Source organism: Eretmochelys imbricata, chromosome 3 (genome assembly GCF_965152235.1).
Source record: "Eretmochelys imbricata isolate rEreImb1 chromosome 3, rEreImb1.hap1, whole genome shotgun sequence".
In the NCBI taxonomy this organism is placed as follows: Eukaryota; Metazoa; Chordata; order Testudines; family Cheloniidae; genus Eretmochelys; species Eretmochelys imbricata.
Window position 1 is genome coordinate 170,572,541 of NC_135574.1, and position 17,074 is coordinate 170,589,614.

At 37.8% G+C, this 17,074-nt stretch overlaps 1 protein-coding gene across 1 annotated transcript in view; it reads left to right on the plus strand.

The window, feature by feature from the left end:
* MTA3 (metastasis associated 1 family member 3) overlaps positions 1–17,074 on the plus strand; it is a 152,054-nt gene that overhangs the window by 113,212 nt on the left and 21,768 nt on the right. The window contains exons 8-9 of the mRNA XM_077811966.1: positions 1,141–1,240; positions 8,362–8,550. Coding sequence (XP_077668092.1) covers positions 1,141–1,240; positions 8,362–8,550 — 289 coding nt within the window. The remainder of the gene's footprint in view (positions 1–1,140; positions 1,241–8,361; positions 8,551–17,074) is intronic.

Consider the following 17,074-nt stretch of genomic DNA (forward strand, 5'->3'; position numbering starts at 1 on the left):
TAACCTGAACGGTGGTAGATGTGATTATTGCAGCCCATTCTTTACCATCTTCTTTCCTGCTCATGGCCCCTCCAACCCTTCCAGGGGCATGGAGGGCTGAGGATGAGGGCAGAGCTGTTAGCTGAGTGGCAGTGACGAGTTAAAAGAAACCTTCCTTTCTACCCTCTCAGGTGACCCTGTCATGCTCTCCTTGTCACCACATCTTCCTCAAAAAACAAGGGAAATTTACTGCTCAGCACCATTAATGTAGATTAAGAGCCTCATACCCTGTTGGAGTATCAAATATATTATACTTAAATCTGTAAAAACAGAAAATACAAAGTTACAGTACACACCACCCTGGCCTGCAACCTTAACCCTACCCTCTTTCATTGGTGCCCCATACCCTCTTATTATGATGTTACCAGTCCTTGGCACTTGCGCTCAGGATTTCTTCTGGAGTATCACAGGCACTTAACCTTTACCCGGTCGTGCACTGTCATGCATGATGCTTAAAATCTGTCCATGTGAACAATGCTGAAATTTCCATTAGCCAGGCTAAGAGGGGCATTCAGCTTATTACCTAAAATCATGGGTGGAAAATACAGATTTTAGGTGGTTGCAAGTTGATGGGCCCCTTGTTGCCTATGTAATGGAAGCATTAAGCACATATTACTAAAGTCGATGAAATGTTAATAATTTTCTTTTGCATCTAACCTGTGAGATGACTGTAAAACTATCTGAGTAGCACTGTGACATTTCATCTTCTGATATTTGCTTGCTAGTCAAGTGCTGTTTAGTTACTTTTTTTTTAAAAAAAAGTAATTAAAGTCCAAGCTAACCAGAGCCCCTGAGTTGACAATAATGAGACATCAGCACATTGGAACAATTGAGGATTTTGTCTGATTAAACAAGATTATCTTCAGTTCTCATACGATTAAAATGGTGAATTGTTTTTGTACTTAGTACACTATTGTTTGAAACAGAAATCATAACTTTTTTAATAGTTGCTGTCTTTCATTATTAAGTCTGAAAAATGTTTAAAATTGTAATGTCAGCGCTACAGTGATGTTTATGTGCTGATAAATCATCTTTTAATAAGATAAATGTGTGAATTTAATTTATCCATCTTTTTTCTTTTTCTCCCCCCTCCCCTCCCAGTGCGGTTGGCACATTTGCTCGAGCTTTGGACTGTAGTAGTTCTGTCAGGCAACCTAGTTTACACATGAGTGCAGCTGCTGCTTCTCGAGACATCACACTGGTAAGAGGTTTGCTAAAAATGCTATAATTGTACTGTTTTGCAGATGGTAGGAATTCAGCAAACCATGTTGCTTCAGGTCTGCTTTCCAGCAGATAAGTGGTCACAATATAGCTGTTATATTAAATAATTATGTACAGTATCTGCATGAGTTTACTAAGACTCTGCTGTTGCTCACATTGAAGTTAGTAGTACAGTGCAGATTGACTTCAATGAGAGTAGGATGAGACCCTAAAATTACATTCTTACCACATTTGTTATTTGTAGATTTGAACTATCCAGTTACTTTTTAAAATCAAATCAGTGTTTGTGTCTGATAAATATGAATGAGAATTGGTAAAAATCAAGCTGTGTTTTTATCACCTTGTACAAACCAAAAGCAGTGAGAGATAAACAGCTTTAGGCTAATTAGGTCACCAAAACCCTTGAGACATAAAGAGTTTTTTTTTTTTTTTAACCATATTGCCTCTTGCTTACAGAAAAATAATTGAGGTGAGTGTTTCACTTGATACTATTATTAAATTTTTGTTTAAAAAGGTTAAGTTTGAATGTGTGTTTCAATAGAGTCTATGTAGCACCCCTAAAACATTTATATTTCCAAAATATCGACTCCCTTAAAAAATAAAAATTATGGCTATAACAGCTAAGGCATTCTTTAGGCACTTATTATTATCCCATCTCATTTAGAGCCCCTACCCAGCATGCTTTTTGCCAGTTCCTGCTCCTCCTCTGACTCTCAGTGCCTTTTGTCCCCAGACTTCATAATCCGTCATTCTCTAGCACCATGCCAGTATGCACCCCTTTCCTGCTGTATCCAGAGCCTCCCACGTTTTGAGACTGTGGAACACAGCTCCAAGCTACCTCTCCAGGTGTCCTCATTTCCCCAAACACTGTAGGAAGTGGGCATGGAAGTGATCGATCAATTTAAATGCTCTAATTGAGAGAATTTTGGAAAAGGAAATCTGTTTAGCTATATGGATGTTTGTTGATGGATATATGTAGGTGGATAGATATACTCATCATATACATACACACACACACTTATATGTACCTTTAAATTATTCCTGTGGACTACGGTAAGGAGAGAAAAGGAGTACTTGTGGCACCTTAGAGACTAACCAATTTATTTGAGCATAAGCTTTCATGCGCTACACGAAGTGAGCTGTAGCTCACGAAAGCTTATGCTCAAATAAATTGGTTAGTCTCTAAGATGCCACAAGTACTCCTTTTCTTTTTGCGAATACAAACTAACACGGCTGTTACTCTGAAACCAGTAAGGAGAGAGGCTTTCAGAGATGATACATTGTGGAGGTGGAGCCATCAGCCTTAAGTCTTTGGTGAACATCTTGCTGTTCTGTACCATTGCCCTTTACATGATTTTTCTTCCTATTTTGCTAGTAAAGTAAGACTTCTTAATCTACCCAGCACAGAGGTGTGTTGTGAGGATTAATTCATTAATGCTTGTCTAATGCTTTGCAGATGAAAAGCACTGTATATATACTGAGCCATACTAATAGTGTGTTTGACTACTTTGGCAGCCAGTTCTTTTCTATCTTCTTGTCTAGATAACAGACAAAACAGCTACTTTTTAAAGGAATGTTTAATAAATTGGCTTTGATAACATGGACATTTCAATGGCAGTACATTGCAAATAAATGTTTTCATTAATACAACGTGGCTGAATTCAACACATATTGCAAATGTATTAAATTCTGCCATGTTGTATTAATGGAAATATTTTAAGACCACAACATTTTTTTTGTATTTGTTTTTTAGTTCTCATCTCTAACGTTCCTGATAAGTAACTCCCACCAGCATAGATAATCTACCTGCTCAGCTGGAATACGTGATTGTTCTTAAAGCACATTCCCTTGCATTTCCTTTCAAATTTGGTTGTCACTTCATATTTTCTCAATCTCTGTTTGTGATCTGACTGTTTTTCTCATACATTTTCCTATTTCATATTAACTGACTTACTGACTTCTCCCCATTTCTTTCCTTCGCGCTCCCTGTAGCTCCCTGAAATTCAGTCCTCCCACCTTTTGGGTAGTGAATTGCATTGGACCAGTGCAGTCATGGAGGTCAAGGGACTGGTTTTGCCCCAAAGTGTATCCTCGTAAAATCCAACAGTATGTTATTAAATATACAGTCTGGTAAATGTGAGAACTGGATAGTGGATAACGTACACTCGAAAACATGCAAAGGAGGACTCTCAGTTATGAAACCTGTCAAATAATTTCATTTATGCTATACTATAAGCTAATTGAACTTTATAAAAATAATACACTACTGGTCATCTTGTCCTTTCTTGTATACGTTATACTTATGTGGTATTCTAATAGACATCAAAACCAAACAGAAATTAAATTTGGAAGCATTTGATTCTACAGGTAAACATTTTACTTAGGAAATCCAACATACTAACAATCCTATAAGTCTGTATCTTAAATATAATATTCAAAAAAGACACAGCTTCTACTACAATGCTACATGCCCCTGTATGTGCATACTGCTTGAGGGGATCAGGGACTGTAGCATAAATAACAATATAATGAAAGCATTCTGAGACAGCAGTTCTAGTTATTTGGCTAAAATAAGGTAACATAATATCCCAAAGTCACTAGTAAGGGGTTCATTGTTGTAAATACTTGATTTAGGTAAAGTGTATTTGTTGTAATCAGAAAAACGTTTCACCATACCCAGTTCTCAGATATTATGATCAATTAAAAAGGAAATGATCTGAGTCTAGATTACTGTAACACAGTAAAGGAAATTGTAGTGTTCTAAGATAGAATTTAATATCTTGAATAATACTTATGCTGTAAATAGCTCTTAAAGATACTGTCTTATCTTTTTGTTTCAGACTTTCAGATGTTACTTCAGTGACATATTCCCATTCACTTTACATTATTTACACTATCTCTTGCTATGGAATAGTTTTCTAGTTCAGTGTTTGTACTCATTTTATTAATTTTTTATCTTTAACATTTTATTGGATTGAGTATTTTCTGTAAGTCCCACAGAACATAGATCTTTCTTACTATACAGTTCAGTGGTTAATGCTGTAAATTGTTCCCCACAACAATTCTGTTTATAGTTTAAAAAGTACATATTGAAACCAGGCCACTAAATGGGTAGATTTAGTGTTCAAGACGTGGTATGAAAGTTTGTGCCTTGGGAATGATCCATTAACTTCCATTACACCTAATAGAAAATGTGTCTTATAATAAGACACTAGAGGAGCTACCATATTTGTTCGTATTCACTTGTCTTCTCTCTCAATGTTTTTAAATCATTCTCCTTTTCTCCTTGTTGGTGCATGTGCTTTTTTCCCTCCTAAGTTAGGAAAAGACATATTCCTCCTCATAATATCGTTTCTGTCACATTCCATTGTTAATTGGTGAACATGTTTTGAGCAGCACTTTAAAGTTGATACGTTCATTAGCAAAGGTTGTAGTGTATTTCATTTATCACGTGGAAGTGATGTGATGTGATGCGGGTATATAATCCTTAGTACATTGCACTGAATGTGTTCTTAATAGCAATTAGTCATTGCATCTCAAGTTTAATTAACGGGGATATAGCAATGCCTTAAGCTCCCATGTGTTTGCTGTATTCCTAATTGGTTGTGTCGCTCGGCAGTGATTTAAAGAAGATTTCTGTAAACAAGAGGAAAGGTTATAACTTCGGGTGGATTGTGAGTTGTTGGACAAGGTGCAGAGGTCCTACCAGGTTATGGGCAAGTCAGGGTTATTGTCACGCTTCCCCATCTAAATGCACAGGGGATGGTAAAGAGGAAAGACTGGAAAATGCAGATTGATTAGACTCCACTTTTAGAAGACAGGAAACTATACGGTTAACAGCTAGGATGCTGGAAGGGGAGGATGCCTTAGAGCCAGGGGTATTACACATGCTGTCACTGAAGGCTTGATGTGTGGCTGAGAGAGACCAATGAGTTTCGTTTCTTTGGTTGTAAACATTGCAGTCTGAGGAGTAAAAGCCTTGAGGAAGAAGATGGGAAACCCAAAAGGCTTTTTTTTTTTTTTTTTTTGGTTTCTTCCCCTGCCTGATAACTCTTGTACAGTGCTTAGATAGATGGAGATAGGCATTTTAGTGAAACCTAAGCTAAGTAGACAGAATTGCTCTGCTTGCTTCTTATGGTGGAATTAGCTCCAAAGCATCTGTTACTTTAGTAAATCAGGAAACAAAAGATATTCTAAGATGTTTCCTGAAAGTAACAAAGCATAAAGAGCGTTACCTTTGAATTTTACATGTGAAGCGTCTCATTTTGTGAGCTGGGGGCTGGAGCACTTGACCTCAGCAGGATCGGGCCCTAAGACTTTTAAGTTATTATTAAATTATAGCAAGAAGATACTATCACCATCTTCCTTGGAGAGAGGTGTTCCCCCTTCTCTCCCCCAGACCTGAGGTTCCTATTTGCGGGAGGTCCCAAATACTTCTTTCCATCTGACTGGCCTTCATTTATGGTGAATCCCAGCTTGGGTGTTTCTCCCTCTGGTCCCCAGACTGCTCCAGATCCTTGGAGAAAGCAGACAAAAACAGAAAGACCACAAAAACATTTCCCTCTTTTGGTGGTCTTAGGCTTGCTGCAGCCTCTTCAGGCTGCTTCTGCCCTTGCTAACCCCACCCACCTACCATCATATAGGAGTCTACCTGAGCGGGGGGGTGGGGGCTATAGGAAAAAAAGCAAAGGCATTACTTGTGGAGCTTGCCTCAGCATCCAGTGATTGTTTCAGAGCAGCTGAGTAGAGAATGCAGTTATTTCTTCAGTTGCTTCGAAGTATCTTTGTTACCAATATATAAATACAACAAACAAATCAGTGTTTAGGTAGCCAAAGATGACTAAACCTTTTCCTGACAATTAACATTAAAAGAACAAGATCAGGACTACCATTTGCTCACTCAGTTGTCACTCATCAGTGAGATGGATTCTGATTGAGCAGCTGCTTGGCAGAAGTGCAATCTCTGCTTTCCACGAGAGTTGAGATTTAAATCTGAACAGGTAGATCAGCCTTCCACGGTGTTACATATGCTGTTAGTTTCAAACTTTCAGGTTGCTTGTTTTACTCTTTGTCAGGATGAATAAGTAATAAGTCAGTAGTTTAACTCCCAAATTCTTTTCTTTGATCAGATTACTATGTGTCTTAAGATAGCATGATACTAATTTTATCCATTACAGGGACTCCTCAAGGCAATTTGTGGTCAGGGCCAATGTAAGTACAATACTAAATAATAAAGTACACCGTAGAAGAAAGTGAATCAAAGGAAGGCATTGCTTTTTGAAGGTTAAATTAATCAAGCAGATCCTGCCACCAGTAGTACTTGAAGAGGCATCTTCCCAAGGCATACTGAAAGTCCGGGGAAGATCTGTACTGTTCATAAGAAGTAGCAAAGTATTAGTGGTATTTATATTGCAGTAGCGCTTGAAAGCCTCAGCTGAGAATGGTGTCCCATTGTAGTAGGTGCTGTACAAACACATACTTATAGGAGGGGAAACTAAGGTGCAAAGAGGTCAAATGACTCACTCAAGGTCAGACAGCAGGCCAGTGGCACAGCTGGGAATAGAACCTAAGCCGCCTGTGTCCCAGTTCAGTTCAGTGCCCTATTCACTAGCACACATTTCTGCCTAAAGATGTCATCCTTCATTTGTAAGCTAAGAACTATACCAGTGCTAATATAGGGTTGTCTAGAAAGAAACATTTGTGGGGGGAAGATTGGGCAGGGTAATTGATAAGCGTACATTTCACTTTCGGCTAAGAACCTTCACAAAAAAATTAAAAACATTTTGAAAAAATGTGAACAAACTGAATCTTGTGTGAAGTAGATAAATAACTGAAAATATCTTAAATAGTCAATGATCTCTGTTGTTTTCAGAATTATTGCCAATTTAAAATCCAAGCAATTCATTCCAGCCTGTTATGAAAACTTCCACAGAGATAAGCTTTGAGGTTACACAGAAGAAGATGAAAAAGATACTAATTTAAACCTCTCTCCTTGATAGCAGTAAGGTCCAAGCAGTGACTTTTTCATTAAAACCTTTGGGTTTACAAATTCGCATCAGCATGTAAGCACATCAGTCCATTCTGCCTCAAACTCTCAAGCTCTCACTGGTGCATTCCCTGAGATGGCTACCAGTTTAAGTGCTGAGGTCCATGATGGCTGCAGTGTGGTCCTTAGAAGCTACTACAGAACTAATGCTGCTCTGCTGTGTTCATATTTAGCAGTCTTTCCTCTTGGAAAGAGGAAATATTCTTCTACACTTTTTTTAAAAAATAAATCTGGCCCTTTCATTCCTTCTTTAGGTTCTGCCTGACAAGTTTATCTTAAGAAATAGCAGCTGTGATTTTCAGAGTGAGTCTTTACACCGTCAGCACCTCCACAGCTGCCTCAGCAGCAATGGGGCTGAGTCCTGGAGATCATGTGCATATGGGACTCTGAGTCAGACTATAGATTGTACACTTTCTGTGAAGAGGATCTGTGATGCATTTGTTTATTTCTTTACTCATCTTCCTCATCACTTATTGGTGATGTCCGCGTACAACAATTTCTTGAGACCATCTGAGTGAAGATTGCAGCTATCTATTCAGTTGCTTCCGTATTCTTCTTTTACTAACAAAAGCCCTCACAATGTTTAGCACTGCCCAGCATAATTTTTCATTAACAAAAGTCAGATACCAGGGACAAAATCTTCTCATACACTTCCCTGTGATGGTGATAACGAAAAACTAATGATGATGTCCTCACCTGTCCAGCAAAAAATGAGACTATTGAGCAAGGAGAATTTGCATCTCTGGTTTAATCTTTGGCCACTGAAAGCAAAATGGTCAGATCCTCAGTGGAACTGCTGAAGAATGTGTGCTAATTTATAGGCAATTTATTAAATACTGTAGCTTTTAACAAATATTATAGCATTTCCATCCCCATATCAAGTACAGTGCAGACATTCTTCTGTCAGACAGCACTTAACAGGATAAACTCCAAATTTATTGTAAGTTAAGGCATGTTTCCCAGCATATAGAATATAATACTTTTATTAGTTGTGATCCTGGTTGATGACTCTTTAATTCACCAATTTAATTCTTTTTTCTTTCTTTCTTTCTTAGTTCCATGCAATGGATACATTACATAAGCATAACTATGATTTGAGCAGTGCCATTAGTGTTCTGGTACCACTTGGAGGACCAGTTCTATGCAGAGATGAAATGGAAGAATGGTCAGCATCGGAAGCTAGTTTATTTGAAGAGGCTTTGGAAAAATATGGCAAAGACTTCAATGATATACGACAAGACTTTGTAAGTACAGAACTAATGCACGTTTTTCTTCCCATGTTTAAATGTGTTTTGGCCGTGAGAGCTCTAATTGTTTTCTATTGATCTGAATGATTAGCTTAAGGACGAGACGCTTTTGTACTACCAAATGGATAAGTGTATTATCTGGATTAAAAAAATAGTCTTTTCTTGTTTAGTGACACATCTTGGAAAGCTAAATTCTAATTATTTTGACTGGGATTTTCTCAGGATCCTGTAAGAAAGTAGGGTGTCCAGATTCCACTGAAATTCAGTGGCAGTCCTAAATCCCTTAAGAGCATTGAAAATCCCAGTCTTTCCTTCCATGTTTAGCAATGAGGGAAATCCTTACTCAGACCGCTTTTAAAAATACTCCATAGTGAGCTATTTTGATACATTACGCATTTGATACTTGTGAATGGTGAAGGAAATACTCCCAACTCTATGTCTGCTTCTGAAATATTGAAGTTTTGTGCAGCAAAGCTTTAATTTGCTGTGTCCTGATGCAGAGTAATGGGATGGAGTTGATACCAATCACCCAGGCAGTTGGTGATTGGTAAATTAGCTTGCAACTCTTTCAATTTTTTTTTTGGGGGGGGAGTAGACCCTCGTCTATCATGAGAGTACTCATGTTGGATTGTGGTTGGGAAAAGGTTAAATATATGCAAAACAAAGGAATTTAGTAGGGCTGTCGATTAATCGCGGTTAACTCACGCGATTAACTCAAAGTTAATCACAATTTTAAAAAAATTAATTGCAATTAATTGCAGCTTTAATCGCACTGTTAAACAATAGAATACCAACTGAAATTTATTAAATATTTTGGATGTTTTTCTACATTTTCATATATATTGTATTCTATGTTGTAATTGAAATCAGTGTATATTATTTTTATTACAAATATTTGCTCTGTAAAAATTTTAAACAAAAGAAATAGTATTTTTCAGTTCACCTCATCCAAGTACTGTAGTGCAATCTCTGTCATAAAAGTGCAACTTACAAATGTAAATTTTTTTTGTTATGGAACTGCACTAAAAAACAAAACAGTGTAAAACTTCAGAGCCTACAAGTCCACTCAGAACTACTTCTTGTTCAGCCAATCGCTAAGACAAACAAGTTTGTTTACATTTACAGGAGATAATGCTGACCGCTTCTTGTTTACAATGTCACCTGAAAGTGAGAACAGGTATTTTGCATGGCACTGTTGTAGCTGGCATCTCAAGATATTTACATGCCAGATGCGCTAAATATTCGTATGTCCCTTCATGCTTCAACCACCATTCCAAGGGACGTGTGTCCATGCTGTCCAAGAAGTAGGACTGGACTTGCAGGCTCTAAAATTTTACATTGTTTTATTTTTGAATGCAGTTATTTTTTGTACACTTGTAATTCTACACTTGTAAGTTCAACTTTCATGATAAAGAGATTGCACTACAGTAGTTGTATTAGGTGAATTGAAAAATACTATTTCTTCTGGGTTTTTTTTCAGTGCAAATACTTGTAATCAAAAATAAAGTGAGCACTGTACACTTTTTTTATTCTGTGTTTGTACTTGTAATCAATATATTTGAAAACGTAGAAAACATCCAAAAATATTTAAATAAATGGTATTCTATTATTGTAAACAGTGCGATTAATCATGTGATTAATCGTGATTAGTGTTTTTAATTGCTTGACAGCCCTAGAATTTAGTTATAACTGAAGCATATGAATAAGCTGCCTGTGTCCATGCAGGTTTAACGCTCCTTAAGTCTCTGTTATGAGATCTCAATTCATTCAGTTCCTTGCGGATGGCTATCCAAGATTCTTTGCTCCCCCATTATGTTTTACCAGCTAGCACCTTTATTAGCAGTCTCTTCAAGGAAACCAAGTATTAAGTGTACATGATGGAGTTAGAGCTGGGCAATTTTTTTCAAATAGCTTATTAGCCCAGAACTGCAGTTTTGGGTTGACCAAAACTGTTCATGAATTTGGCAAGTATTTCTGGCTGGGAAAAAAACGGGGGAGGAAATTCCAAAAAAGCTGAAACATTTTTGACTGTTTTTGAAATGACCTTTCATTTAGAAATTTAGCTTTCCTGTTTTTTAAAAAAAAAAAAGTGAGGGGGAAGGAAGGAAGATTAAAAAAACCCACCAAAAAATGAAATGTTTAATTTTGTGTCAAATAAAACGTATTTCTCAACCAAACACAACTTTTTTTCTGGTTTGGCCACGAAACCAAAATATCAATTATCTGTCCAGCTCTGCTTGAAGTCCCTCCAAAACAGGCATGTGGGGTAGTGTGAGGAAGCTTGTACTTCCGCTGCCAGTGCTGTACATGGAAAGAAGACTTCAGTGTTGTCAGATCACTTTCACAGTTCTAAAATAAATATAAGTGAATATTGACGACAAGAGAAGGATATTGTGTCTCTGAGGAGCTGCCTTTTGAACAGATGTGAATGTGTTGCTACGTGATTTTTGATGTTCTCAAGGAAGAAAACGTCTACTGGATTCAGCTCATACTTATGGCAGAAAATGATATCATGTAAGAAGCGGTTCTGTTAATAAGTTAAAATTAATTACATTTAAGAAAATTATTGTGATACTGGCAATAAAGAATAAGGGGTTACACTTCGTATTAAGTTTCCATTTATAAAGAGTTAATAAATGGTTAATAGATGTGTTAATACATGGTTCCTCAGTTGTTACAGAGTTCAGCTCAATCGGTTGCTTATTACAGTCTGTAACACCTACTGATGTGCTTACCAACCACCTGTGACACTACTCTCTAAAATAGCTAATAAAATGTATTAACCCCTTATAAGTAGAACCTTAATGTAAAGTATGGCTGAATAAATGTAAACTTCATTGTTGGTTTCCTATGCTTATTCTTTTGTTCTCTATGTAATTTACTATAGGCTTGGCAGAATTTGATTTTTAATTTGTATTATTTTGACATATGTCACTGTTTATTTGTAAGCATCTTTTTACTTTTATCAATTTATATTTTCACAGTTGTGGGAAATTATGCGTCAGACGATTATTCTTTGGCAGTAGACATTGAGATTCAAAAAGTTAAAATGCAAATTGTCAACATTACATGTCAAAAAATACAAAGGATATATCCTTAAATCAAACGCTAATAAGTTCTCAAGAAGCATTTTTCTTATTTTATCTATCTGTAAGTTTTTATTATCATCGATAAAATATAATTTTTAGTCAGTTTGTTTGTACAGTGAAATCGGTTTTTACCATTTACCATTAAAATCTAATCCTTCCAAGTCTAATTATATGGTGTTACACTAGTTAAATTCTGTTTATACCCACGTAATTGACCACTCCCATTAATGCATTAGAACATTGCAGAAATCACTTCTGATCCATAATGCACAAAATGCTGGAAATTTAAAACAGCCGACTGAAAACTTTTTAAAATGCTTCTGGTGGACCAAAGAATGAAAAAAGGCAAAAGAGACATTGTTCTTGTTTAAATGAGGATAGTTAGAGAATGAAATCATTGTTGGGCTCAGCTGAAGGCATATGAACACTGCGTCAGAGAGTGAAACCTGACGGGAGCACAGATGAGTTATATGCTCCGAAGTTAGAGTGGGGATTGCCTCCTACCCTCAGTCATGTTCTCTGCTTTTAGAAATGTAGCCCTGTCACCTTAGAGTAGCCTTAGAAGGGCACATCTTTCACATAGCTATTCCTGTAGCATTAGTCAGTTAGATTTCCAATGAGAATTATGTATAACGCCTAATATTTCCAGGCTTTCAGACATTTTAAAGGCTTCTGACACTCAGTGGGCTCTGACTTTCGTTTTTATATGAAGATATAGGAACTGATTTCATAAGTTTTTTTCCAAAGTTATTCACATACACTATCTTCAGGAGTTAAAAAATAAGAAAAATATATAAAAATAGTATAAACTGTATTTATTTCCTGGACAGCTTTTGTAGTGTAAATTAATAGCCTTACTAGAAAAATTCCTTAAATACCTATTAACCACAGGAGAGTTAGAGGTAAGCAATGAAAACCATAGTCAAAAATGTTTACATTAGTAAATTTTAAGTGCTAAATGTTTCCATCAAACCTTGAACCCGCTCAGTCTCAGGCTTGATGTGTTCATGAACATGATCCCCTGTTCTCAAAGTTTATAGACACTGGGTAAGGTTTTTCACATAGCTGCATCCTGCAAATCCCTGCCAGCCCCTGAAATAGTTTTGTGTAGTCAGACTTTCTGTTTTTTTAACACTGTAATCTTAAAAAAGGGAGAGAGCTTCTTAAAAAAACAAAACTCGAGTTAGAAATAAAGACGTCGTCTTCTAAAAGAATCTGTTGCAAGACTTAATGTTAAATAAAGTAATACTTATCTGATGAACTGTGGCTAAGAATCCCTGTGTGCTTATATATTTTGACTCAAAGATGATGTAATAAAGGTACATTAATATAAAAGGAAAATCTGGAGCTCTGTTCTAAGAAGTCAGCTTAGACATGCTGATCATGTGGTATAGGTTAATCTTGATTACCTGTTGTGACAAAGTGGTTGGTTGACACTCAAAAAGCATCATAATTAACGTAATGACCACTTGAGTCATTACATCTTGAAGGTATACTGCTTTTGGAATAGTTCTGAATTTGCAACACTTGGCAGCCTCAATTGCCACTCTTATACAGTATGGCTCTTTAGAGACAATGCATTTTGCAACCTTACTTACTGTTCAGTAGTTAGTAATAGTTAGCATTGCGTAGTGCTTGACATATTCAAAGTGTACAAGAACTAATATTAGTAAGTAAGTTCATAACAGTAAATTAATTAGAGTAAAGGAATTTGCCTTACCTTTTCAACAGACCATGAAATTTCAATTGTATACTATTTAATTTTTACTTTCCTGATATTTTTATAACATTCCAATATAGGCTTTGAATAGTAATTTGTCAGGCTGCTATCTTCTCATCAGTTTCTCATCAAGACCTCATTTCTTGCTGTTCTCCTGTTTTCCTGAGAACCTTTAACTTATAATGAACATAAATGTACTGGATTGAAAGTACATTTGAATTTCTTCACACCTCAAGATAGTACAATGGGAAGAGAACAGAGCCTTGTGTTCCCCAAATGAGGACTATTTCCCTGGTCCGAGAGTTAAGACACTCGTTGTGGTGACTTCCCTAGTGCTGTTATAATTTAAGGGTTTGTCGTCATTTTCATTGTAATGAAATTTTTTTTCCAGAGATTTATAACTCTTGCTTCTCAAATGTCTTGGTGGGTGAAAATAAAAGCGGTTTAAAAAAAGAATGTGACGGCTCTAAATCATTAAGAGTATAGGACTGTGATTTGAGGTTTAAAAGTGCATGTACATTTCCAAGCTAAATATTTAAAAATCCCGCTTAGCGTTTTCAAACTTAACAAGGGTTCTATCTTTACCCTGGGGCAGCTAGTGAAATTGCAGATCAACTCTATACGTCCTTGTCATTGCTGCCTCACTGCCAATCTACCTCTTACATAAACATCACACAGCTGTTTGCAGATGGTAATTTTTCTTTCCTGTGATCAATGCATAATAAAATTTGGTAATGAAAATATACAGTTCTGTAGCTGTTTACAACTTCTGTGGCAGACGCAGCCATTGAAAAACACATTTATCTTGCCTTCCTCATAGTTTTCCATAAAGTGGTTACACTCTTCTGGACAAATAGAGAGTCCTCTTCACCTGTCAGTCAGGCATGTGGGTAGCCAATTGGAATACAGGGTTTTCACACCCAGCATGTCAGGCAGGCTTCCTCAGTTGAGAAGAGCTGTAGAAAAGGTATGGCTTCCTATGTTATCCTGTGAACGCAGTTGCCCACTGGGGCACTCTGAATGGCTGTTCATATTGGTGTTGCAACATCATGGAAAACTATTAGTAAGGTTTAGAGAAATGTACTTTTTGTTGATGTGGATGCCACCAGTATCAACAACGGTGCAACTAGCAGTGACCATACTCAGAATGAATAACAGTGGAGAAGCTAGGATTGGCTAGACTAAAGTAATAGGAAGGTGGGGCTAATCAACATTTACTTGAGTGAGTGCATCTCCGCTCTCCCTTTGGTGCTACTGTGGTAGGACCCCTCTGAGAATCCACCGCCTGATGGCTGCATCATCTAATATGTGTAAATTCTGTCACATATTAGATTCTGTCAGTAATGTCTCAAAAGGTATGGACCCAAGTACTGGATGGTTGCTCAGCAGAGCTGGTCCATTGAGGTCAATCTGTGTGCCTTCCTGGATTGCTTGGAGTTCTCTCAAAACATAGCATTTTTTTAAAATGTATTTTATTATTTTTTTATTTACTAGAGAAGCTGGAAGAATGTTGAAAAGAGAAACGTGTATTTACACACACACACACACACACACACACACACACACACAAAATTAATTGCAAAATAATTTATGCTTTGTTTCATTATCTGGTGTATATATAAAAATATGGCCAACATTGGAAGAGTGTCGGTCAAAATGGGCAGTGGAATTAGGAGAGGTAGGAGATGAAAATTTTATAATCCTGATGCTTACTGTTGAATTGAAACAGTAATAAGATTTGTATTATGTATTATAACCTCTTACTTAACCTCTTATACATGAGTCAGTTTTTAAAGGGAGATTTCATCTTTATGCCAACATTGTAAAATGGCAAAGGGAACTTTAGAAAATAGACCTTGCATTGCTGGGACTTTGTAACCTTAATCTCATAACTGGAATGCAAAGATTACAATTAATGCATGGCTAGATTTCCTAATCTATTGTCTATATGAAATATCATAAACAAAATATTAATATGTTTTCAACTCTTGTGGGAAAAGTCCAACATGTATTTTAAAATAGGTGTAACTAATTCCTTGCTTGTAATACAGAATTGTTCTGGTGGACTAGATAATTCTGTGGGAGTTATAAATAGTTGCTCTATTCTCTCTCTCACACACATAAACATCCTTACTTTTCTAATGACAAGGAAATGTACATTTGTGAAAGGTGTATAAGAAGATCTGTTGCCCAGTTTTGCACACAGATCTAATAGGTCTGTTGTCCAGATTTTGCAGAGATTTACTGAAATTTCAGCCTCAGCACCAAATTTGCTCCAAATGGGAGCATCTGCCCCTTTCTGGGCCCTTCTGTTTCTACTTAACTGCTAGTGTAAAAAGCTTCACAACGGCTAGCCTGCTGGTGCGCTGAGTCCATAGCCTATCATGCAGCCCAACATTGTGCGATTATTTCCTCGTACTCCCCCATCAGATTGTCGGTATCCCTCTGTTGTCTCTTGTCTTCTACTTAGATTTATAAACTCTTTTGTGAGCAGGGATTGTCTTTTTGTTCTGTGTTTGGTGCAGCACCTAGTACAACAGGGTCCTGGACCCTGACTGGGGCTCCTAGGTGCTACAATAATACAAATATGAAATAATATAATAAGTATATATTCATGATTGATTTTGGTCAATTTCACAGTCATAGGATTTTAAAAATCGCAAATTTCATGGTTTCAGATACTTAAATCTGAAATTTCATGGTGTTGTAACCATGGGGGTCCCAACCCAAAAGAGTGTCATGTGTGGGAGGGGAGGGATTTGCAAATCTATTGTAGGGGGTGATGGTATTGCCACCTACTTTTGTGCTGTTGCTGGAGGCTGCTCTGCCTTCAGAGCAGAAGTGAGGGTGGCATGGTTTGGGGGGGTCCTCACTTTTAGGAGGCAGGGCTGGCCTTACAAGTGGGTGACATGGGCAACCGCCCAGGGTGCCTTGGTCAGGGGGTTTCCGCGGTCAACACCCGCCCCAGCCAGCCCAGGGCCTCTTTAACCCCTGAGCGCCGGGGTGCTGGGCCTGGAGTCACGGAGGGGCAGGACTTTGGGCACCCTGACTGAGTGCTTCTACCATGTGCCGGCTCCAGCTGTTGGTCCTGGCCAGGCTGGTGAGGGACAGGACTTCCTCTTGCCCTGCATGGGCTGCTCCCAGGACCAGCTCAGACCCACTTCCAGGAATCTCTTCTGGCTGCAGGAAGCTCTGTGGCTGCTGGTATGGTATTGCCACCTTTACTTCTGCGCTGCTGCTGGCTGCAGCGCTGCCTTCGATGCTGGGCTGCCAACCAGCGTTCACTGCTCTCCAGCTCTGAAGGCAGCACAGAAGTAAAGATGGCAATATTGCAAGCACCCCCACAATAATCTTATGACCCCCTCCCCCCCACAATCTGCTTTTGGATTGGGACCCCCAGTTTGAGAAATGCTAGTCTCCCCCTTGAAATCTGTATCGTGTAGAGTAAAAGTACACAAAAGAACAGATTTCACAGGGGAGACCAGATTTCATGGTCTGTGACGCATTTTTCATAGCTGTGAATTTGGTAGGGCCCTAAGTATGTGTTTCAGGCAGAAACTGGGGAAGGTCATGGCATGACAGCCCACCCATATCATTAGCACAGGCATTGCTACCAATAGTGGGACAGCCAACCTCTGTGATATTGGCACTGAGCTAATGTTCTGTTGGTATATTTTCACATGTGAAGTTCCCGTGAGACTCTTAGTCATGT